Source organism: Sturnus vulgaris, chromosome 1 (genome assembly GCF_052056855.1).
Source record: "Sturnus vulgaris isolate bStuVul1 chromosome 1, bStuVul1.hap1, whole genome shotgun sequence".
Classification (NCBI taxonomy): domain Eukaryota; kingdom Metazoa; phylum Chordata; class Aves; order Passeriformes; family Sturnidae; genus Sturnus; species Sturnus vulgaris.
Window position 1 is genome coordinate 57825844 of NC_142243.1, and position 26390 is coordinate 57852233.

The 26390-nt window shown below is 41.0% G+C and overlaps 1 protein-coding gene across 4 annotated transcripts in view; it reads right to left on the reverse strand.

Annotated features, from left to right (window-relative positions):
• VOPP1 (VOPP1 WW domain binding protein) overlaps positions 1-26390 on the reverse strand; it is a 62614-nt gene that overhangs the window by 6845 nt on the left and 29379 nt on the right. For 2 of the 4 annotated variants that reach the window (XM_014887655.2, XM_088167480.1), the window contains exon 2: positions 10106-10164. In XM_014887655.2, coding sequence (XP_014743141.1) covers positions 10106-10164 — 59 coding nt within the window. Of the gene's footprint in view, positions 1-9081; positions 9240-10105; positions 10165-10310; positions 10362-26390 lie in introns of those variants that run through there. The other 2 variants (XM_014887656.2, XM_088167484.1) reach the window with 2 other exon arrangements.

Consider the following 26390-nt stretch of genomic DNA (forward strand, 5'->3'; position numbering starts at 1 on the left):
CTTATTTTGCACCTGTTCCCTTCAGAGCCAAAAGAGATGGGAAATGGCTATTTTAAAATATTTAATTATGGTCATTCAAACCATCAAAATTAAAGGAGCATCTGTAGAGGAATACAGTACCTCAATCTATTTTTTAAGTTATCCTGGTTACAAGTCAGCATCATTTTTAAAGTCTCAATGACTTAGCTTTTATTCCTGAAAAAGAAGGCTAAAGCACCAGCTGGAAGGCAGAAAGGCTACACTGCTGAATATTTATGAAGCTCCTGAGACCACTGACTGACAAACAAACAGGCCATCAAAGAAATTTCAGGTGACTGAATTTTCAAATGTTTGAAAACAATGATGCAAAGGATGGAGGAGCCTCTCATCCCAGCTCCAACTCCTGGCAGTCAGTAAACTTTCTGAGCCAGCTCACCCCAGGCTAGCACTGCATTTGCTGGGTAGATCTGTGAAAGTAACCAATACCACAATCCTTACAACCTTTTGAGATCTGACACTGGTAACTTTGTCACTCTGTACCCATAAAACCAAACAATTGCTTTATTCTGTGTGCCTGTGAGACACATGCACACATGTACCTATATGTAGGAGCCTGGAATCAAGGCTGGAATCAAGGATGATGCCAACCTGCTGCTTGTACTCCCCACCACTTGATAGCAGCACCAGAAAGGACTGGAAGAGCAAACTTCCATTTGCTGATACTGCCATCCAGCTACAGCAAAAGCTCTGCTGATCTCTTGTTCTTGATTCAATGAGCTATGGAAAAACAACACAAGTCCTGGCAATATTGATTCCAATTACATGACAATGAACTTACTTACAAAAGCCGTATTTATTAGCTGGCAAAAGTCAACAACAAAATCAGCTTATTAACAGAGTAACATGCAAGCTTAAGTATAATCAGTCTTTGATGCACTATCTCTCATTGCCTGATGGCAAATCACAGAAGAATTAAGACCCTGGTCCATTAAAAAAAACCACAATTAGGCACATGCACATCTATTTATTGAATTGGTATGCATTTTCTCTAAATTGAACTTAAGCTTTGGCTTTGCTTTACAAGTAAGGACCAGTGTGCACAATGCCAGTTGAAGCAGAATGAGCCTTGCTATCAATCAAAACTGGACTGATCCCATCTCTAGAAAACTTTTCCAAAGTCAATTTCCCTCTTTCACAGATCAGTGATGATCCCAAGTACTGCATTTCCCTAAGGCAATGCTCATTTCATTGATCAGAAGTTAACCTATGACACAGGATAAGACATAATTAGTTGCTTTGCTAATCTGCAACTTCACCAAGAATAAAGTCTCTCTTTCAAAAACTGTCTGCAATGGGATTTATGATTTAGTAGGTACATCTTTTCATTCATAATTCAGTGGAATGAAAGGACTGTATGTGCATGTCCAATATCTTGAACTGCCGGCACACCAAGGAACTGCTGTATCACTGATTAAAATTACACAGTGTGTCAGGTCACAGGGACAAGATTTTTCTCTGGGTTCACACTTAGATCATGGCACTGAACTTCCTTCCTTTATGGACAATCAAAGCATAGAGTTTCACATAAAAGTATATGAAAAATGGGGAAGATCAACTGAAGGTGTACCATGTACCTGAGAAAGAGTTATTATCTGCCAAGCTTACTTAAAATTTTATTCATTTCCAATATTCCGTAACTGCATTTCCATCTTTCCATAAAAAGCAGTCTTCAAAGCAAACCCATTGCTTGTTCTGCTGTCTAAGGAAAGATACAGACTATTGACTGCAGACATGGGGAAGATGACCACACAATGGAGGGGTTATCCCAAGGAATCTATTTTGCTACAGGTGCTCACAGAACATGGAAAACAAAACAGAGTCCAACTCTGCACACAGGAGTCCCACCTACATAACTGTTTTTGAGTCCCAAAGTGGTTTAATCTCTCTCCAGAAAGATGCTGCAACACAAAGGCCACATCCTTCCACTGGCATTCACTCAAGTGCTTGAGGAGAAGTAAGACAGGCAAGGTTTTTGGCTGGTGGAGCAGAGTCTTAGGGAACACCTGCATTCTGACCTTGGTCTTAAGGTAATTTGTGTCTCCTTGGCCTAATTTTCAGCAGACACTATTCCACCTCAGTCACCTGCAGTTAGAGGTTCTCAGCACCCAAAATCGTTTGTCTTCTTGTAAATAGCAAAGATCTCTCAGCATGAGCAATAACAGTGCCTTGTAAAACACAGGTCTGGTAAGTATGAATAGATAAGTTTATTATAACAAATACAGGTGTTTTGTAGATGAATGGAGCTGTGACCTCAGTGTACATCTGTACTTTAGAGTAAAATCACTGCTACTGGTACCATAGAGCACTAAAGAGATAATTATCCAGGTTCTTGGTAAACCACACAGCCCTTATCTACATAAGAAAATTTAAGACAAAAAAAAGGAAAAAGGCTGACAGGTAATTTTTTTCTGCGAGTAGAAACAACTGAGACAGATACAATATCTTCTCAGATTAGAGTCCTTTGTGTGCTTTGACACAACTAAAATCTCCCACAAGGTAAGATACTTGCTTCCTGTCCTTCATACAGATGTGAAAAACAAGAGCAGGCAACAGCTGAAAAAGGGCTTATTTCTCAACTACTCTTTAGGTGAAGAGCCTATAAACACCATCTCTGTGCAAGAGCTCAGCAGAATACAGAAATCCTCCCCCACTTCTGATGGGATGAGAAATATTTGCTCAGGTATTCCTATCAAACCAATCCTTCTCACAATCTTCTGCTACCCAAAGTTTTACCATAACCCCAGCCCTCTCTTCCCAGATCCCAAGAAGAAAGCCACCCTACAGAGGAACTCTCTTCTCTGTCTGTAAAAGTACCACTGCATAGCTTTCTGGCCATATATCTATCTAGAAATTTTCTCTGCTCCCCTTGTGGCAGAACCTAGAAAGAATGCAGTGGCTTGGACTCTGGCAGTATATGGAGATTTAAACAGCCATTTTTCAACACAGGCTTTTCTTCCACAGAAGAAAGCGGAGCATTGCTTAAGGCTCTGACAAAAGTAAGCCACAGATAACGTGTATGACAGTTTTGAATTTTCTGGAGGTGGAATTGTAGATTTCTCATATCAACAGGAATGAGGACTTCTAGTTAATCATCAGACCCCTTATTAAACAGATAATTAGTTCTTCATATCTCAAGCTGCTCCCAGTGGGCGGGCAAGTCCTACTGCATCTCATCCCTGCTTTGGGAAATTATAAGCAGTCTGCTGGCAGGGGGCGATGGGTATCCAGGAATTTGCTGTCTGCCTCAATTTAAGATTCTAACCCATACTAAACCTTTTTTCCTGCACCAAGCCACGGCATGATCAAATGCAGAGAAGTAGTAATGGGTAGTAATGGCCAACTGTTAAGTGCCATCAAGTCTTTCAAAACTTTAATTCAGGGTCTCCCTACTTCAAAAGGATTAGAACTTCAAGATTACTTAGCTGTCAGATTCACTTTGGCACTGCCCACTGAAGCTCAAACCACGTGCAACCCTTCCTGTCCCACAGACAGGAAGCCAGAAGAAACTGATTCTCAGTCTCTCATTAGGGTTCTTGCCTGGGACATGGAAGAATGAAGACCTGATGAGTATTTCAAATCAAATACCCTCTACAGGCAAAAGTGAGGCTCACTCGCGGTAAGTCACAACTATGGTCATCACATCCTCTGGAAATGAGAAGGGGATGGGACAGGGATCTCTGCTCCACCTCAGCCAGGGGAGGGTCTGGTCTCAGAGGAGACAGAGGATGTCCTCTTTCCCACTTTCCTCACCTTTCTCAGAATTAGCTGCCCATACCTGGTCAGTCTCCAACTTCAAACCAAGCTCTAAATCTAATTTTAATCTAATTTCAATTAGGTCTATCACCTGTTTGATGGTCTGTGAAGGCTGAGATATTAGACCCCTCTCCAGGACCTACTCCTAGCAAGTGGAGCTGGGTGTTAATTTGGCAGCTTAATTCACCCCAGATTGCTTTAGATAACTGATTAATTAAAGGAAATTCCAGTTTGTGGCAAAGCACCTACCTGCTGGGTAACTCTAGTCTCTTATTCGGAGCAGAGTAAGCCACTTCAAGGGCACTGACTTTTGGAGCTAGTTGTGACATTTTGCATTGTTATTGTTTAAGGCCACACAGGACTGAGCAATGGTGGTGGGTTTCTGTTGCCTTTTATAAGGACGGTCTGATAATTACTGCTGTTTTCCTTCATGACACAAACTGTTCTTGCATTGAACTACGTCTGCAGACAGGCCCTTCCTGAGGCTGCTCACTGCAAAAGTCGTGGACTTGGAGTGAATCCAGGTCTCTCCTTCTGTACAGTGCCAGATATTCAAGGTGCCTGGAAGCATGCAAAACTATTACACTGCTTCCCCTCTCCCTCCTCCCTGCTGGCTTCAAATCAAATGAAAGGATAAATCAGCAGCTATATTACTGCCCTAAGCACACACCTGCTGACACTTCATGCAGCTGTAATTGCAATGGGAAGCTAAGTGTGCCATCAGGAAAGCAAACTTAATTAACAGCAGTAAACACAACAGGGTGTGGAGTACAGACAATAGCCACCATCATGCAACACACCCAGTGTCTGCTTTGGGGTGGTTTCCCAGTCTCTTGTACACATGTTGACAGAAGTGCTCTCTGAGCTATCTGAGCAACAGCAAGAGAAAACCACTTTTTTTCATATTTTCATCTGAGACATTTTGCAGGTTCTTGATAATGCACAGAATTATTATGGGCTGACCACAAAGAATATAAGGACTCACATTCAAAACCCGGATGAATATGGCTGTGTGATAAATACAACAAAACTTAATCGGCAAAGTAAGAGAAGCATGTGGAAATGTGCAAAACATTTATTTTCAAAACCCATAAAAAACCACAAACTTAATATATTCTTCATTCTTCTCTGCAATAAGAAAAATAAATTACTCTTCCCATGCAGGGCAAGAACTTGTTTTAAAGATGAAGAATATTAGCAAACATTCATTTTTTAGGTTTCCATTAGTATACTTATACTAATTTTAAATGAAAAATTAAACGCATTTCATGAACACAAATGTGTACATGTGCAGTTGTCTGCTGTATGCAGTAAACGGGTTTCTATGGCAGAAACATATTAGCCTAAAAATACAGCACTTTCACCTGCTTTCAGCATTAATTCAAGCCCTGCTTTGGTTAAGAATTAGAAGATACTACGAGATGCCAGTCGTCTCTGTTCTGTTCTTCACATAATTACCAACAGCAATGGTAACACTTCCTTCTAGAGAAAATATCCATGTTGCTTTCTGGAGGTCTTTCACCTAGTAGCACACTGTTGAGAAGTCAAGACCTACTTAAGACAAGGAACTCAGGGCAGAACTCAGATGCAAAAAGTCAGTATTTAGTAGGTAGAAGAAGATACAGGCTACCAAGGAGGCATTTAGAAGTCATCCCATATACAAGTAGATGTGATGTCAGAATAGCCAAACCTCACCTACAACTAGTAGTTGGAAAGGACACCAAGTCCAGCAAGAAGAGCTTCTAGCACTACACTGGCAGTGGAAGCCATCTGTGGACAAACCAGAGAGTGGGAGACGTCATTACTCCAACTTCAGCACAGATTTCCACACTGTCTCCCTCAATATTCTCATAACCAAGTGCAGACCTTATAGTCTGGACAAGCAGGCAGCTAAATGGGTTAAAAAAAACACAAACAGAAACACCATGGTGAGGCTTGGAGGGCAGAGGATAATGGGTCCCCCTCCCTATGGGTGAGTCCTTCACTGACTCAGTGACATCAGCCATGGTATACCTATTGCTGTGGACACTTGCCTATACCTCATACTCAAAAACATTCCTGCTGTTTTATAAATATGCATGAAGCCCGGCAAAGAGAGGATTAAAAACATGCATCTGGAATTTATCACCTCATTAAAAGGCCCGGTATGATGGTAGCTAACAACTAAAGGAAAAATAAACAAGAAAATATCTATGGGATTGATCAGTCATACCAGGAAATATACTTCACCCTATAGTGAAAGGGGCATTCACAACCATTCCAATCAAACTACTACCCATCAGCAAAACATAAGGCAGCCTTCCCTCTCCTATTCATGCCCAATTTAGAAGTGGAAAACCAACTGGAGTATCTTAAGTGCTGCTGGCATCTGCCTATAGAGAAGGTGGTTTTGCAATCTAATGCATTCTCTATGTTACTATTCGCATTATTGCCATGGAAGAAAAGTACCTTGACTGTTTCTTCTGCCAACCATCAGCACATCTAAGATAAGGCTGAGCTGGCTTACTTAAGTGAGAGTGGGATGAGGATCCTTGTAGAGCATCAGTCGAGTTTCTTGAGACAGCTTTAAACTCTGAAACACGTTCTGTGTATCTACACAAGGAGATGTATGATCTAATTCTTTTAAAGTCAGGAACAACTTGGTTCCCTGCTTTTCCAAAAGATAATAATTTGACTCCAATGACTAATTCCTTTCTCTGCTTTATATTTGCTTACTTATTTTTCTAGGTCATATTAAAAAAATATTTTGCTGAAGTAGGAGAAAAGTATCTAACTGACAACAGTCTCTGTTGAGTCAAGCAACAAGGACATGGAGAAACAGTTGGATGGATTAGCAAAATAAGTTAAGAGCAGTCTTGGAAGTTATCTGTATTTACAACAACAGAAGACCAGTGTAAGTCTCTCAAGTTCTTGATAAGCTTTCCATGCTTACTTCTGGTCTGAAATAAGCTGTATCTTTCTCACACAGGGGAGGGAAAAAATTTTGGAAAATTATCAATTCCTCAGTCTAGCCTTAAGAAATGGAATTACATTTGAAAGAAACATGCTTGAATTAAACTAAAGCTTACTGATGATATATGAAGGATAGAATAATTATGACCATTAGAATAATTATTTTTAAAAAATACTAATACATTCAATAATTGGACAGAAAGATGTGTCATTAGCTCTGGAACAGTGATCTCCAATCTTTGCCCTAGCTGTTAGGACAGAAAGCATAACAGACAAGTTTTAAGAAATCTCTTTTAAAAAGCTTGAACAAAATCTCTAACAGATTTTTCTTTTTAAAATTATTATACTGGAAGGCAGATTGAATTTAAAAAAAAACTAAAAAACCTCAAGCTCCAAAAGAGGATCTGTCATATAATTGCAAGTTTTACCCACCAAAATCTACCTGAATTTTCAGAACATTTCTTTTGGCACACTGTTCCTCTGACTTAGCAGACACATTATCTGTCTTTGGATGGCTGAAGTAGAGCCTTTACAAGAAAGATTAACTCAGCTATCTTGCCTTTAAACTTCCAATAAAAGCAAACCACCATTTATATGATAGTCCACCAGATTTCTATTACTCTGGGTAATTTAAACAGAGGCAGGCACCTTCTAGGAGGATGTGCCTACCCAGACGTGATAAGATGTGTAGATGGGCCAGTTCAGGGATATCTCAGTCCCAGCATGCCACACTGCATTTGTGAATAGACACAGCACTTGGCATTTCTGAGCTGACATGCCAACCTTTTCATTATAATACCAACTGTCTCCGTGACAGATGTGACATAGTGTCAGCATGGGACTGAAATCACAGGGAAATCATTAAAAAGGATTGCATTGCTGGGTTTTGTAAGTCTCCAAAGATAGTCTGGAGACCAAAGGAGAGACTAAGTATATTAACTAGGTAGAAAAAAGTTTGTTCAGAAAACCAGTGATAGAAACAAAGAGAATCTATTGTGAACTCCTTTAAATATACATCTAAATATATCTACTTCATATGGACTGTTGTTACAGAAATTTTAAGATAAAATAAAACCTGTTTCACTACAGCACATCTCAGATGTAGATTTGTACAGAGGAGGCACTCTCAGGACAAAGTTATGTATTATGCCTTTAGATAATTTAACATGTAACCATATGCTGATGGATTCAATGCTATTCATGCCTCTTCCCCCACAATATGCAGAATACTCCCTTCCTCCCATTTCACCAGTGTTTGCCAAAAACTATACCAAGCTGATTCAACACTGACTCGAATGTGCTAAAATGAACAACTTTCTGTGGGAATAGCAAATTGAATTAACTCAGTGAAGGGTCAAACAAGTGCTGAAGCAATGGGACTTTACCCCTAAGATATTGAGATTGGAGTTGTGCTTCTTCTCCACCATACAGGTGTGAAAAGACAGCGCAGGTAGGAAGCAGCTGGGTACCCTAGACAACAAAAACTGAAATTGCAGAAGTAACAAAGTAGGACATGCCCAGGCAATACAGACATGCATGACTTTCCTATTGCTTTGATGCATCGCCCCCTTTAACCCTACTGGGCTCCTGTGCACTTCAAATACCCTCTCCCCACTCCTTTCTCTATTCCTTCACTTGTCACATATAGTATTGATCCTCTGAGCTTTACTACCCCCAAATCCTTATCATCTTTTCCTAGTTTTTCTTCTTGCCCACTTAAACTCATAACCACAACAACAACATTAGCATTAACGTGACACTCATCAGCATTGGGACAATTGCTGAGCACACACATCCCACCCCTTCCCCCTTCCTTTTTCCATTTACTTGCACTATTTAGGAGAGTGGCAACCACAACACTTTCATGCAATGACTTGGATGACACAGTGCTGCAGTAACCACCACAAAATACACAATGACTAGTGACACTCTTCTGATTGACCTGACAATATCAATATAGAACAGGATCTCTTTTGTAACCCTTGTTTTTGCAGGACTCTGTATGTACACAAAGGGTGTGAACCAATACCCAGTCTCCGAGTAGCCACCCCTTTGTATTGCCAAGGGAGACAAACACTATCTGTGAAAGCATGTGGGCAGAAATGTAACCAAAACACCAAGGTGATGATGAATAACACATTCCTGAATGTCAAGGTACAGTGGGATTTTCACAATTTTGTAACATCCCAGCTTCTTTCCCACATTGCAGAAAAGCAAAATAAAATGTAGGTGGAACCAAAGTCTGTTGTTATTAGCATGCAAAGAAAATGAACTTATTTAAATTCCCCCATCTGTTCTGGCCAATCATTTATGAGTAATTCTTAACATTTCAGTCACCTGAAAAAAAGACAGTGAGTTCTAGGCAGAAACATTTCCGAAGCAGTTAATATCGAGGATCACAGATGAGCAAATCATGGTGTTTCATTCTTTCTGTGGGCTTTGTTTCACAACTGGCTTCCTGGCTGCTTTTTGTCTCTAGCATTTCTCTCCTGCTTCTGGCAGATGAAGTGGGGGTGGAAAAGAAAAGGGAGAGAAATTCTTGGGTAGCATGAGGATTAGGATTACAGTAATTTTCAATCCTTCAGCAAGAAAGAATTTGCTCAGGGAACAGATAACCTAATGCTCTTCCATCCCACTTTATTTTAACTTTTTTTTTAACTTACATTTACAGTTGTTTGCAATTTTAAAGTTATACAACCCAGGCAAAAGGTTTACAACATTTATCTCCTTTCTGCCCCCAAATCCATATGGAATGTACCTCCCATCCACATATTTTTTCAACTTTTTTGTCATTGCTGTGGGCAGTATGAAACAGAAAACTGCAATTAGAGAGACCCTTAGTCACACACCTTCAGGTCATTGACATTTGGTTCATACACAAGCCTGATGTGAATGTAGATGCCACTCATCACAAGGAAAATTATGCCATGGATAACAAATCATCTCAAATTAAACAACAGTATTAGCACAGGGAGAGTTACTTTCAAAGCATTCTTGGTATTCTGTCTGATTACCTGTCATTGTTCAAAACAAAGGGAGAACTGCCCTCACATTGCTCTACTTATGTTTCCTTTCAGTGTTCTGAAATAAGAGCTGTTCAAGTACTTGAGTTTTGTTTTCAGTTGGAAAGGTCATCTGATGTGCGTGGCAAAATGAATCTGTAGACTTTTTTTAATAAGGATAAAGGGGAAGAGATGGGTTACAGGGAAGGAGGGAAATGGAAGTTTACTGCATCTTCATTTTTTAATTTGCAAAAGTCTCACAGAAGTTATAGAAAAAGTATAATTAGTAAAAGAATAACAGTCTAAGAGCCTACAGAATCTAATACTGTTTTGAAAAAAGAAAAGCAATGACTACTTACATATAATATGTAGGATATAATCCTTCAAAGTACCAGCAATGCTTTTTGGCCTCTGTACACTACAAAGAAAGAAAAATATGGTATTAATATTTACACAGGATCATGTACAGTTATAAACACAAGCTTAGAGTATTTATAAATACTGTGACTCTGAGCAGTTAGGAAAGGTTTATATTCCCAAAGATTTCCCAATCCAGATACACACAGCAAGTGGGAAGTCAGTTCGTGTAAATAGCAGCATGTCCTGCCAGGACTCAGATCCCTCACGCAGGGAGGGCTTTGTCTGTGGGGCCCCACCAGCTTCCCGCAGTTCCTGAACAAAGTCAGTACATTTGGCACGGACCCAGGACCGAGCTGCACGTGTTCCCTGGCAAAATTGCTGCCTTAAAAAGACACGGACAACTTAAGAGCTCAGGCGTGGTTATAGCCCCTTACAAGACCTCCGAGGCACAAGTAATTTGATGATACTACACATATGACTACACAGTAAATTCAACAGTTATAGGGAATTATTCATCTTTCTGGAAGCGTGTGACATGCGGAGCCAGGTTCAGGAAGGAGCAGAATGGAGAACCATCTATCTTATCTCCTCTTCCTACAGCCTGGAAATGTCTCAAGTGTTCATTAAGGTAGTGGGGAAAGCTCTGCAGCTCAGGGGCATTGCTTTTTTGCGGATTGCCGGTGTATCCCTGTGAAAGGAGAGGCATTTTCTCGGCATGTGTGTGCCAGCGACGTGAGAAGCGCTCATCCTTACGGGCACTGACAGAGCACAGGCGGCAGCTCACAACAATAGCAGCCCCTAATAAAAAAAACAGATGTCAAGCTCTACACAACGCACAAAAAAAAAAAAAAAAAAAAAAAAAAGCTGCGTATCCCACTGACATCACTAGCACAAAATGCCATCTTCACAGCAGACACAGCTCCAGCAGCTCCCTTGCAAGCTGTATTATCCCATCACACATGAGCAGGGCCTTGTGGGACGCCCACTGTAGAGCAGTGAGGAACATCTGGGGTTTTAGCAACAATTCCCTCTGCTGCTCACACCTGATGACAGCGAGCCCCTGGAATATTGTCGGTGCTTGGATCATTCTTCATGTTCACTTGGCAGCTCACCTTTAAATAATAGCTCATTTAAGTTTATTAGCCTTCCCAAATCCCAGAATACTAAATGAATCCAGTTAAGACAAAGACAAAATGGTTTTAGATCCTTGACTCTCATTCTTCATGAATAAAAAAGGCTGCAAACTCTTTAATGAGTGTCTGATGAGCTAAATCACAGACAGATCAATTACAGCCTGTGAAGACAAACCGATATGGATTAAATTGTTACGAGTGGTTACAACTGGGGGAGGAGGAAGAGGAGGAGAAGATGCTTTTGATGCATGTGATCAGGCCTTTTTTCAGTAACACAACAGGCTCACACCAGACTTCAAGATGCACAAGCTTTAGCTTATGCTGGAAGGTATCCTTCCAGTCCTCTTTCCCTAGGATGAACACAGCAGAAACCTTGATCAGCTCTCAAATGATGCCAGGGTCCAGGCAGTAAATTCAGGAGGACTTCTTAGCTTCTGCTGAAGCAAGTGGTGTTCAAAGATCCATCTCTGCATTTGCCCTATGCTTTCTTCCCTCTCCTTCAAAGCTTCCAACTTGCTAACCCTTCCTTCCAAATATTTTCACCAGCTGGCTGTTTCCTCTTACTCTAAAATTAGAAATATGTCAAGTTTCTCTTCATAACACCATGCAAATCTACATGCATTGAAAAACCTAGTAGGCATGCTGCCAAGTCACTGAAAAATATTTTGGCTTTTCACCTTTGAAGGCTGTAGATCAGCAGACGTTGACTAAAATTCCAGTGCCTGTAGGTCAATCCCCTGGGAAGCCTCATTTCAGAGTACAGCTTGGTGTGTGCACTGCCATTAAATGTTTTTCCTTCTTGCTTCTCCAGCCAGTATGAGTCACCATTTACCTCAACAGCCTTGAAGCCTTTTGTCAGTCTCAAGGATTTAATTGATGCTTTCCCAGAAATGTTTCTGAGCACGTGGAGCCTGCATACCCTTTGAAAGTGTAAAGCAGACATTTATTTATATTCAGCACTCTCCCCCCATATTTTAATCTGCTTTACAAGTTCTAAAATGAATTGGGAAGATTCCACCTTCCAACATCTCCTTAACTGTAGGGTTTCTGTTTCTGCCTCTAAATAACTCTCTTTTTCAGACAGCCAATATGCTTACTGCTGTCACAAGAAAGGCTCCAGCATGGGAAAGTTCCTTCCAGCTTACAGGGCTTAGATACCTGCACTAAACATCCTTTGCTGCCCAGATTTAGTTTTAAATTGGCCCTGGAAGAGCAGGCACCAATCCCAGTTCTGCCTTTTTTAATATCACAGTGCTATGAATACTGCATGGCAGTTGTTCAGCTCTCCTGCATGGGAATTGGGCAAAAAAAGCAAGTGGACCTCAAATGCGAGCAGCAGAGCCAAATCTGATCCACATGACATGTCAGACAGATTTACACACACAAGGGCAAACCGCTGAGCTCCCTGCTCAGTTAAACTCCCACTCATCTCCATGGCAACTTTACTCCAGTAAAGCTTGACACAAAGCAGGCGGTACTAACCACCCTCTCTACTGCTGGTTAGCAGCCCTCACTGCTGCTGAGAATAAGTCGAGAATGTCACTGCCTCTAAGGATCTGAGTGCCTTTAGCACTCAGGCACCAGAGAGATGAACGGGGATCAAGGTACAGATTAGCTTTTCCCACTCCACACACATCCTTGAAGAAGGCTATGATAATCCTCCTCTTGCCAAGATCCAAATTATTCTTCTGAGTGGTACTGGCTTCAACAGCTAAGCTGGTGGAGAGCCACACAAGGGTAAGAGGAGACATATGCCATCAACATCAGGCTCTCAGCCTTTGGAAAGCAATGTCCTTGTAGTTGTTTGAGACTATTAAGCTCTCAAGAAAGCACAGCTGGCAGGAACTCGCTGCAGCCCACAAACCAGATGCAAAGGGAAGATTAGTCATATTGCTGCAATACAATAGGACCTCACACATCAGGATGGGTGCCCACTCTGCCAGCTCCCATACGAAGACAGGCCGTCTCAGATTTTCTAACAAGCATTCATTCTTGTATTTAAAAAGCCATTTACCCATTCACTAATAGCCAAAACAGTCTGTCTACGGTTTTAAAACTAAGTTTAGGTACAGCCCTACTGATACTTCCAGCTCTTCTAGGGAAAGGACTCTGCACATTTCTCATATAAAATTCTCCCTTCTATGCCCTTTAAAAATTTGGCACAGCTATAAAATATAAATATGAGAGTACATTCATTTTTAAAATAAATTATGCAGGTCTAATTGGGTGTGCATATGTAATCTTTAGAGAATTAATGGTATGTGAATTAGCCAGATGCTTGAATACATTCCTTAAGTTTGCAAAGAAAAGAAGAGAAAGAGAAAAAACACAAGACTTGTTTTTTTGTTTGTCTGATTTAAATAAATCAGTTTCTGCCTTGTAGCCTGTTTCCTCTGCAAGACTGTAGCAATGTGAACTGCAAGCTGTCCTTTTCTGTAGCCTCTAAATTATTTCAGATTTCCTTTAAAAAAGGAAACCTGCTTCTGCCACAGATTGATATTGCAAATGTTACGGCTGCTAGTAAGAACAATGAGAAATAGGAGTTACTAAAACATTAGCCAAAGACTGGTTACTGGTTTTGATCACTCTGTAAAATACAGAACACAAGATGCATATGTACACACATGGTGTGGGGGATGCTAGAGCAGGCAGCCTGCTCACTGAATGTCGGGTGGTACTCCACAGATAGGCTTTGCAGGATGTGCAGAAATACTATCTCTAGCAGGAATATCCTCCACATTGCACATCATTATCTCTCAGTCCACAGGACAACGAAAAGAAAATAGATCTGATCAATTAATTACTCTTTGTAATCAAGGGATTCACAGCCAGTGCCTTCAGAGGAGGTCTGGAAATTAATAACAAAAAAGTAAAAGCAAATATAGCCTCATACGCATATTCCAGTATGAGTACAGTCCATTTTTAATATGGGTACCAGTGAAAACAGCAGCCTGCTGTGGAGGGCAGATGGAGGGCAATTGCTATCTGTATGCTGAAGGGACATCCAGAGCGAGTTTGTGACATCTGCTCAAAGCCAGATTCTGCAGGAGGCACGAGGCTACTATCAGCCACAAGGCCAATGAAAACCTATCAGTCACCCACAACTGAGGGGGAGCCTTTCTTTTCCATTACGTATTACAGCTATAAGGATCCAAGGCAGATTCAGAAGAACAAAAACAGGTATTTAACAGTGACGTGCCATACTGATATGATGGAAATTGCTCCTGGTATTTTGGGATGACCTGCTTAGTGGCTGTAACCTCCCACTTAGCTGGGTATATGCTATCCATTAGTAGGATTCAAGATGATCCACATGCCACTCATTGTGGCTACAGCCTCTGAGGTTCTGCTCGGATTAATACACAGATGAACAGGAAGAAAGAGCTAGAAGTATCTTTGACATCTTAAACATCTTATTGTTTCTAAGCATCACACAATCTCATTCCAACACAGAGCCAGAACTCTGTCCTCCATACTGCTGGATCAAACTAATAACTGAGAAAATGGGAAGGACAACATCTTTCTCACCATATGGCTCCACAGCATCTGAGAAACAACTGTCTATACCTGCTGCCTTTCTTACAGAAAGCCACTTGCAAAATTCAGATCTTTCCTGGTTTTATTGGTCACTGCACCTGGTAAATACTTGATGAAGCCCAGACAAAATGAAGATAAAGTCTACGGTGCAACTCCAGACTATATAAGCAGTTCCAGAAGGCACATTATTGGCTACGAATCACAATGTTTTATGGGATCTGACCTTTAAAACTGCATCAGTTTTCAGAACACTATCCCTTTCAGTGCCTAGAGAAGAGATGGAAACATTATGAGATACAAGCTGGGCTGTATCATAAGGACTTCTGTGTGCTGAAAGTTTGAAAGACTGTATTTGCAGACAAAAGAATATGACACATCCTGTTCTTCCATTTCCAAGAAAAGGGCAAACTATCCATTAAAGTAAGAGACAGCATATCCTGAATCTGGAAAGTGCAGCCTAAGGGTGAAAACAATTTGCTAGAGAAAACACATTTTGTTTTAGCCTTTCCTGAATCCATGAAAATTCATCCCTACTTCTTCCCTGGTGATGCTAACAGCTGAGGGTGAAAGTAGCCCATCTGCAAAACTATTGTAAGACACTGAACTCGCATGTTACCAGTGAGTTCAACATATACCCTTGTTGCAAAAGACAGGAGCAAGTTTTACTAAAACTCAGGATTATGTTAAGATATTTTTATTTAATGAAGTAATGAGAACATAGCAGGAAGCTCCTGTATAAAAGGATGCCAATCCTTTATCAAGCTTTCCTCCCCATTTAATAGTAAACAGAACAAATACTATTTCGGCTATACAACTCTTTCACCAACACCAAGATAACAAAGTCATACAACTCACAGTATAAATAATGATTTTCATATATTTCATAAGGAATTAAATTGTTTTGGTTAAAACTTTTTGGTTAAGACAATTGGTTTTGGTTAGACTTTTTGTCTGTTCTCTAAGAAAGAAAATAATATTTCTGATAACAAGATTCATAAAAGAAACAACATTTCCACCTTGATTTAATCAGTGTGTGTTTTGTAACAGTAAAAAATTTCTGCACGAGCATCTAATTCTTATTACTTCTTGTGCTGTTCAGAGAACATGTATTATCATATTTTTATTTAGAATTAATGTGAGTTTAGCATTAGCTAGCTTCCCATCACAGAGTATTATTTTACATTTAGATCTATTAACCTTTCTCAAAGAGGAAATACAAATATCCCTTGTGTGCCACTTCATTTCAGGAACCTGACTCATTTATTTGTTTCTTTTTTCTTTTTTGGCCATTATGCAGCAAATTGCAAACGCACTTCAGTCCCAGAATAATACCATTTTAATTGAATATAATTCCTTCATCCATATCCAAGGGAGGAAAAAAGGAAGAAACAAAAGGCAAAGCAAGGCACCCTTATTTTCCAGAGCCCCCGAGAGGGAGGGTGCGGGGCCGGCGCTCAGCACCGCGGACAGCGTCCTCCCTCCCCGCAGTGCCCCGGGGCTGCTGCACCTTCCCCACAGCCCGACTGGGGCAATAAACCATCTGTACAAAACCTCACCCACTCACATCACCTCACTCAGCTCTCAGTTGTCGTTCACCTACACCTACCAATAGTAGCCACACTTACTAATTATCTCTTCGCATGTGTGAGCACTAATATGAGAAATTAATAAGCATAATTACCATAGAATCACAGAATATCACAACTTGGAAGGGCCCCATAAAAATCCTCACAGGACTACCTACCATTAAACCATATGGCTACGAGCATCAACCAGATGCTCTTTGAACTCTAACAGCCTTGGTGCCACAAACACTTCCCTGGATAGGCTGTTCCAGTGATCTTCTCAGCCTTCTTTTCCTAATGCCCAATCTGAACTTCTGCCAATGCAGCTTCATTCCATCCTCTCATGTCTTACTGCTGGTCACCAGAGAGAGATTAGCACCTCCCCATCCACTACCCCTCTTGAAGAAGTTATAGATTTCAATGAGATCACCCCTTAGCCTTCTTTTCTCTATGCTCCACAAAACGAGTGATCCCAGTCGCCTCTCATTAAGTCTTGCCCTCAAGGTCTTTCACACCAGTCACCCTCCTCTTGATGCTCTCCAATAATTTTATGTGCTTCTAATACTGTGGCACCCAAAACTGCACACAGGACTCCAAGCGTAGCCGCGCCAATGCAGTGCAGAGTAGGACATTGGACCAGCTTCCCTGGACCAGCTGACAATGCTGTACTTGATGCATTCAGGACACAGTTGACCCTTTTGGCTTTCAGGGCATACTGTTGACTCGTATCCAACTTCACATCAACCCAAACCACCATCAGACTGCCTTGGATAGAACAGCTGTACTCAATCTTTTTCAAACTGTTTGGAAAGCATAGTTATAGTTATAATAGTTGTCATAGTTATGTGAAATACCCAGCTCAGTTCTACATTAGAATGTCAAACCAGATGCTTACAAAAGTGCCAAGAGAGCCTTGGTATCAGAGAAGGCGAGGACTTGCTTTACCTTCTTTCTTTCATTTCTACACCCATGAATGCAGCAGTAATTGCACAAGCATAAAAGCTGGGGAGTGGGGGCGTTTAAACCTTCCTGGTGGAATTGACCTTACACTGAAAGTTCTAATGTTAGACCTGCAAGAAAGCATGAGCCATGCCACATACTGAAGGCATTTTCACCCAAGAAAAGCAAAACAGACTCAACGTTCCACTGGAGTCTCTGCAGCTCCAAGGGGGTGGTGGCAGACTTTCTTTGTTCCAACTGCAAGGAAACAGATGTAATATTTTCTCAGCTCCATTTGAAGAGGTTGATCCATTCCAAATGGTACTGGGCAGGTTCCACAGCTCCAAAATTAAATTTAGCTTCTGCAATTACTCTGTTTCCTTTTACATGTGCATAGGAAATAAACCCAAGGATTTTATTATTTGCATTCTTTAACTACAGAACAAGTCACACCATAAAACAATCCAAAAAGTAGGGTACATGGGAAGAAGGGTTCACTTGTCAGAAACTGAAAGGAAGACCATGCCAAGAGTGAGGACATCCACTATTTACACCCTCAGTCTCCTTAAAAATGAAACAAACCTGAATGAATTTTTTTTTATAAAATTATTTGGTGACACAATGTTTTTACTTTTATGCCACTAATGAACACCATGAACAGAGACACCAAATCAGCTTTTCTTTGACTAAGAACTAGAAGCTTGGTTCATCTCCAGCCTTGACCCTGAATGAGAACTTTCTGCTGGCAGGAACTGATGCTATTTAGGGTGCTATTAAGGGTGAAGTCTAGTTTTAGGTTTCCCCAGTTTTTATCTAAAACCGTGCCAGTCCATGCTGAACTAGAAAATTTGCCTGTTTCCTACATGCATTTTGTTCTTCCACTTTACCATCCCAAGAACGAAAACTGCCTTTAAATTACCTAGTACTTAAAACCTCAGGGGCTGTCTTTCATCTACCAAATTAATAAAACCAAAGCAAAGAGAGTGAGCAAAAGAAGATGAATTCAGACTCAACTTTCTTAGCCATCCGCAGTGCAGACAAGATCGAGGCACTTGACAGCACTGCAGTACAGATGCTGGTTAGTTAAGTTGTGACAGCCCTTCAAAGGCTGCAGGAAAATAGATTCCTTGGATGGTCCCTAAGACATAGGGCAGCTGCTTTGGGAGTTCCCAGGCTCTGTTCTGTTGATGTTATGCACCCTCCATAAGCTCATTTGCTCCGCAGAGAGAGACAGCGCAAGCTGAGAGGACAGAGTGCAGCTGCATAATCACAGCAACTGTTGCTCCCCTCCCTAATACCCTTATTTTTCATTCTTGACATTTAATCCAAGGATGCACACCTTCCTCAGATCCTTCTTAGGAGGAGTTATCAGAAAACAAAACATTTTTTTATTCAACTAAGACTCTTATATTTTCACTTTTCTGAGGTATTTATTCCAAAACTGCAAATACTGGATCAAAATGCTTTGTGCTTAGAAGTCCTGAAAACATCTGTAACACTGAAGATATTAAATCCTCAGTCTCAACAACAAAAAAAAAGATGCAGAATCCATGACCAATCACACACTCAGTGGTGCACGGAACAAAAGAAGTAAATAATAATGAAATATTATCTAAGTGCTGTTCCTGTTACTTGAAAGTTAAGAAATGCCAAGGCAAATTCTCACCTTGAAGAGATTATTCTAGAGCCCCATCCCATTTACTGTTAGATTGTTTTTACGAGCATATGTTAATTTTAAATCAGATTACACACATCATATGTATATTAAATTAGTAAGCGTTTGAACACAGTGGATATTAAAGAGGTTACCTTGGAAACATTCTGATATTTGAAAAGCAGTTTCTAAAAAACCCTGGCAAGTGAGAATCCAGGTACTTCTTTGAGGAGAAGCATCTACTTGAATGCTTTGTTGGGGGCTTCCCACTTGGTCAACTCCCACCTGCTTAACAGTGAAGTAGGTTATTAGCTACACACGTGGATTAACAGCCATCATTACCGTGTCCTTCACATTCTCACAAGGCCACTCAGTCTCTCAAGGGAAAAGCGTAGATGTATAATTGACGGTACAAATCCAATCTGATTTAATGACCATACTGGGACTGGAGAAACAGTTCTAAAGGAAACTTTCATTCATTCCTTCCAGCACATTAGAGTAACTACCTTGAAGTAAATGCTGCAACTCGGATAGTAACACAGCAAAGGCAGGCATGGTCTGGTCTGCAAGGCTGGCTCATCAAACAGGGTTGTCATACAATCATCTCCATGTCAAAGTCCAGAAACCCATTTGCTCTGGGACTCATTTACTGGAACACTGGGAGGAGTTTATGGGCTTGGGTTCATCCAGGCTAACAATCACATTTTTCTATTTTTGCACACAGTTGTTGAGGATTGAATTTTTCCCTTTTCTTTCTGTGGAATCTTTCCCATTGTTACGCTAAGTATTTGGGGCTACACCCAGAAGCTCAGATAGCTAAGTCAGCAGTTTCTCTCGAAGGGGGAAGGAGGGGGACAATCCCGGGAAAGCAGAGGTGGGATAGGGGCCTGTTTCTCTCGGGCTCTCGCTCTCCCGCTCGCCTGGCTCGGAGAAGGACGGTGGCGACAAACTCGGCTCTGCCACGCTGACCCAGGAGCTGCTTTCCCTGGCTGTGGGATCCCACAACCTCCCTGCTCGGACGCTCTCTCTCTCTCCTGCTGACCTCAGACACCCTTTTGGAGCCTCGAGATCCGTGAGCAGCGTCTCCCCTCCGCCCTTCCCATGTGGGACACAGGCGCCGTTCACCGCACGCCCCTCCAGCCCCGTGGGATCCCCGCATCTCCTCCCTGCTCACCGGGGGCTGGCCGGCAGCGCCAGAACGGAGACTGCACCGCAGGGGAAAGGTGGCCACAGCCGAGAGAACTGGGCACTGCGTTTTCTGCTCTCTTGCTGTTGATCTCGCAGTTATTGTTGTTGCGTTTTATTTCCGTTGTTACGTACATATATATATATATATATATCTCAGTAAAGAACTGTTATTCCTACCCCCGTATCTTCGTTTGAGAGTCCTTAAATTTCAAAATCATAGTAGAGTGAAGGGAAGGGGGTTTATACTCTCCAAAACGAGGCCCGTCTCTTTTAGCAAATACCTCTCTTTCCAACCAAGAAAACAGTCTATTAACGTTCCTAGTGACTGGCAGCAAATACATCTCTGTCTCAACCCAAAACTCTCATCACAGGAAGAAACAGCAGAAGAGTTGACTGAATGTAATTTGTATTTGTTTAACAAGTCAATTCAAGCTTTTAGGGAGATGCTGTACTGTGGCTTTTAGGCAGACGCTCACCAGGTAGATTGAAACATCAATGCCTTTTATTTTAAAATAACAACCTAAATTGACTCCTATTCAAACACTCCAATACACTGCCATAGCAATAGCATATGATTATTAAATTCCAGTGAGACAAATCTAACAGCTGTACCTCAGAACTACTTATTTGAGCAGGAAGAAACACTAAGCATTTGTCCTTGGAGTATTTCCTTTTAAAGGACTAGAATAGCAAATAAATAGATAACTCTTTCTTGTAAATAACAATGCCTACTGATGGCAAAGCATTTTTCCAAATGAAGTAACTTCCTACATAAGACCTTAATATTAGCTTTTCTTTTATTAGGAACCTGCACTTAAACAATAGTCTACAATGTCCCAGACTGTCCAATTTAAACATAAACCACTAAGAATGTGACAAATCTCTTCATTTAAACCAAAAGCACACAAGTTTTGGCATTTTTCTAAGTGGATAATTTCTTGCTTTGAGTTATCACCTTTTATCACACTCAAAATAGCTTCCAGGAAGAAGAAGGAAAAAAAATATTCGTAAGAGAACTGTTTAGAGATACTGGATACACATAACCAGACAAATTCCCACAACCTCTTTGGTTATGTATAGAAGCCACAACTTGGCTCACAGCTTCCTTTGACCACTGAAACCACTCACTTCACAACTTGATGAAGGACATGAAGAATGTGGGTAGCTTTTTACATGCCTCCTCATCAGTGCATGCCCCTTGTTCAAACATCTGTCCATATACACGGATATTTCTGGGACACCATCAAGCTTTCAGCTTCCATTAATAACAGTTAAAATGCAAATGCCCCAGTTATCACTGCTGGACCTCTTGCTACCACATTTGTGGTCTGTGGTTCATGTGATATTTTTCTGTTTTCCAGCTTGCAGATGACAGATCGTATTTGTGTGTTGGGAAGTCACTTGAAAAGACATTAAAATTTTGGGATGCTGCAGTGAACTCTGCTCTTTCCTTTGACACAGACAACACAGACATCAAAAATCTTCTTACTAAGGTTATTTCCTCCCAAGAAATATCTGAAGTTACCTCAGGGATGTTCTGCAACTGAGAAGTGCAAGGGTAAGATGAGGCATAAATGAAACATTCGCTCTTCTTTAACACATGGCCTACACTCCAAAAAAGCTCAAGATCCTTGCCTGGAGGTGTTGCTATGGATGGATAATAGCATGAGATATGGCCATAAATGTTTAATTTATAAACCTAGCAGCTAGAAAATTATTCAACTAGACTGAAAGTGCTGAGGATTTTAATAGTGCCTGCCCACACTAAGAGATGGAAATAGCACCAAGAGCTCAGAGACGAGCGCAGACACACTTGCATATTGTGGACAGTGTTGATAATGTTGCATGAACCGAACTTTCGGGGAAAATTTAATCCCTGTGCATGAAGTGGGCAATTCCAGAGATTTCAAGGGCATTGCTTCTGCTTTCACAGGATATGGCTTGGCTTGCTGCCCCTCTCTTCACAAGCCTGCCAGCTGCTCTTCCAAGTTCTGGGCTCATCTCAGAGGGGAAACAGCACTGCAGTATAAAGGCACTAATGCTCCTACATTTCTCCAAGGCAATTCTGCTCAGGCAAAGGACCCTTTATACTGTAACTATAAATGCAAACTTGTGGATGAGAGAGAGAGAAAGAAAGAAAGAACAGGAGCAGCAGGGCACAGAAGCAAGGAAGACAATGACATACCCAAGAAAACCTGAACAATATGAAGTGGAATAAAACCTAGGGCTAACTGGAATAAATGGCACAGACTCTGAGCCACAGCCAAGCCTTCTTCCCAGCACGTTTCCCAGTAGGCTTCAGAGGATAGAAACCAACAGGGTGGCAGCCAAAGAAATCACAGAGGTAGTCTCTGAATTACTGGCCACTATATAAGAATGACAGCATCTTGCAAAGGTAATGATGAAGGGACAACTCCACTGGCTTTGTCATTTTTATACTACAGACACATACAGACAGATATCTGCTGGACCTGTTCTCCATGCAAGGCAGCAGTTCCAATTTTTCACCTAAAACCAAGTTTTCTACCTTGAGCCCTTTCTGGCACAAAATGATGACACCATGAATTAGCTACAGCTCCTCCTGTGAGCCCAGGGCAGAAATCTTTTTATCATCTTCCCATAGTGCAAGGCAAAAAAAAAAAAAAAATCCTTTTCTGTGTAATGTGCTTAGCCTCTAATTTGGGAAAGGAAAAGCCTGGCACCTCACCCTTGAGAAGTTGCTTGCCTTTGGTTCACACTTGCTATCATTATTTTTCAATAAGAAGATGAAAACTTCTAATAGCTTAAATGCAAGGGTACTAACCCATGTCAACAAAGCCACGTTCATCTAAAGAAGCAGAAGTTTTCACCAGTTTAAAGACTCCCAAACCGGACACCAGATACTGAATAAAGGCTGAGTCCTTCAAATATGTCAATAGGACTCCATATACAAAGAAGACTCTTCTTACTATTCACAGTGCACCTGTGCTAGGGGGAACAGGTTTACCTCTCCCCTAAAATTTTAAGTTACTGAATATGAACAGCAAACCATTGCCTTTATTCATTTCCACTCGAATCCAGAAATATACCAACCCATATTCAACACTTTGAAAGGAATGCCTATAAACTCCCATAGTGGTATGCAGTCTTCTAAAATGATGTCCAGCCTAATAAAAAGATCTCTGGCTGTGAGTTAGGTCACATAACCAGAAAAAAGAATTGGACCACCTCTCTCTTCAGTTAAAGGAAAAAAATACATCCTTGCTAAATTGTTTTTCAAATACAGAAACAATGCACTTATGCTCGGTTCCTACAGTTATTCTAAGGAGCATCTTCTTTAACTTCCAGAAAGGATAAGGCTCTGCCTTGTCATTCCTGACACATGATCATGAGACTTATGGGAAGAAATTCAAGCCACTGAGCTCTTGAAGGATACTTAAGAAATCCTGTTTAACAATCATCCTCTGAAGCTTTCCTAGCTTGACTTTAGGGCTTCATCCAAAGACCACCAAACAGAGTGGCTGTTGGGGATTGAGGCTTATATCTCTGACTAGGAGCATAAAACTTAAATAAAATGGAAAATTATTTGCTGCCAGCAATCTTTACAAAAGGCTAAGACAGATGCTATTAGTAGCAGGACTTTTATAGGAGAAGGCTGACTGCAGAAAGTGCCAATTACCTCACTATGCACTAAGGTGCCACTAAAGTCCTCAGAAATTCATGGCAGCAATCACATTAAGGGGCCCACAGGATGCCGAGTAAACTGCTAGGTAACCCCGGTACTATTTGTTTTATGGATGCTTTTGTTAGGCAGGGCCTTTTTTTAATTAAAAACAAAAAATCAGCCTCTTGGGGGATCTATTTTCCTTTCCTCTTCTGACTTCAGCACAAACACGCTAGAAAAATTAGAGCCACAGTACAAATAAAAATAGCTGAAGAACTTGCATCTGTTGTTAATTTCCAAAGTATTCAACGTTGCCCGTTTAATGATGGAACAATATGCTCCAGTTTCAGTCCTGGCACAAGGCTATCTGAACAGCAGGCAGATATTTTAGCTCATGTGAATGCTAAAGGCAAGTCAACGACTACAGTAAGTAGAGAAATGGAAGAAGGACAACATGATGTAAACCACTGGATGTCCACACCAAACATTTTCTCCAGCTTTTTGTTTCTCATTTCATGCTATTAGTTGACTCCCCAGCTGGACAGAACAGGCTTGCAGAGTTACTAGCATGCTTAGCAGGAAAAAAATGTGCCTAATAAAAATTCATGAAGTGGAGAACATTTTTACAGCTGAAGAGCTGATTTTTCTATTTTAAGTATAGGGTGTTTCTGCTGTGAAATGATTTACACAGGGAGGTTTTGCTCACTTATCTCCCTGAATAAACCAACTTGTCTGTAGTCTGGATGAGTGGATTTTCCAAATTTCATACAGAACAAAGCAATAAAGTACTTGGTATTTGTAGAAAAAAAGTAATTAAACAAAACATGCCTCTTAAGCTTGGCAAGGAGAATCTAAATACTAAAACCACTTTTGAAACACTGAAGTCAGATGCAGCTGAAATGCCTTCTTAGTTATACCTCTTGAAGCTCTGTCTTCAGTTGCTAAGCATCTTCTCATGCATACCCACTCACAAACCAGTCTGAGTAGAATTAGCAAAGAGACAATGCCTATAAATTCACACACAACAGCCATAAGGAGCAATGAAGTACAAAAGAAAAATGAAGACCTTACGTATAGGAGTAAAATTCAAAGGCTCAGAAATGACAACGAAATTGGGAAATGGCTGATTACTCCTGGAAATACAGAGTTTCCATCTTTGTTGGGCTTCATTTGCCTCATTCCCATGTATAAAGGCACAGTTAGAGGTCATAAAGCCAAAGCATTTAGGAGTTAACATCTAGTGAAAAAAAATGATTCTCCTCTTATTAAGGGCCCACTGACAGAGCAAAATTTAAAACATGGTAAGTAACAGTTTTAAAGAGGAGGGAAAAATAAATTTTAAAGTAAGACAAAGCTTATAACATTGCCAAGAACCCTCTATTATGCGCAGATACAGTTTTAATCTACTCAAGGAAGGAAAAAAAAAGGCCCCAACAATCCAACCTTGGCCCAATCGCAAAAGCAAAGGCTCAATCCAACACTCAACAGATCAGAGACTCGGGTTCAGATAGATCTATATAAATAAACTGTCTGGCGAATGTGATTGAAGTGGGGAAGAAAATGGCCTGGTTGGGCTGAAAAGCAGACATAAATAATAGTTTCATACATAGCCTCGTGCATTCCTGCAGGTAAAGAACAAGATTAGCTTAAATCTCATTTTAAAAGGCAGTTGACAGCAGAGAAGTGGCAAAGCCATCACTGCTGAGCACCTAAAGGCAGGTGGAGCAGGCGCCCAGGGCCAGCAGCACTGTGCTCCTGCCCTCAGCTCAAGAAAGGAGAAGATCAACCAACTGGATTTGGTGGAATCTTCTGCAAAGGGATAAAGCAACAGTGAGAGCTGTGGAGAGCCTGTTGGAGACAGCTTGGTGTCCAGCTGTTCCTCAGGCTTTTGGGCTCTCCCTGATTTCATCCTGCACATATAAGGTGTCCTTCCTGATCCCTTCCCCCTGCTGTTTAACAGAGCAAAGCCATATTCCTCTGGTGTCTACGGAGACAGCAGTAACGTGGTTGAACTCGTTATTCATGTTAGATACTTGTTCTGGCTGTCCACAGCTCAGTTCCTGCACGTACGGCTGCTCCTCTGACAGATGATACTTGCACATAATAGGTCACGTCACAAGACAGTAAATGTATCAAGGCATATAGGCACCTATCCAGCCAGGTACAGACCTGCCAGGAGTCATAAAAGACAGAGCTTTCATTGTTTGAAGCAGGAGTGGCTGCTACTCAGAGGTCCCTGACAGGGATCATTCACTGTATATTCTCTGAGAAGGTATTAGCTTCCTGACATATTTCATTTTCTCTATAAAGAAAGAAACTAGATCACAGAAGTGGTTTTATTCAGCTTTTAAATCTAGTCTTAAAGCTACCAACAGAGTGAGCAACGACCTGGCCACAGAGCAATTACAAAACTAGATAAAATTAGAGAAACAAGGGAAAATGAGGAAACCTCCAGAAACAGAGAATCACACGCCTGGCACCACAGCAATGCTCATGCACACACTGCAACATGAAGGTGATGTGTGGAATGGGTGAAACAAGACCCTGTTCATCGCTGAGCTCCAACAAACTTCTTAATACAGAGAGCTGGCAAGGAGAACTTAGCTGGCATTACACCAATATGAA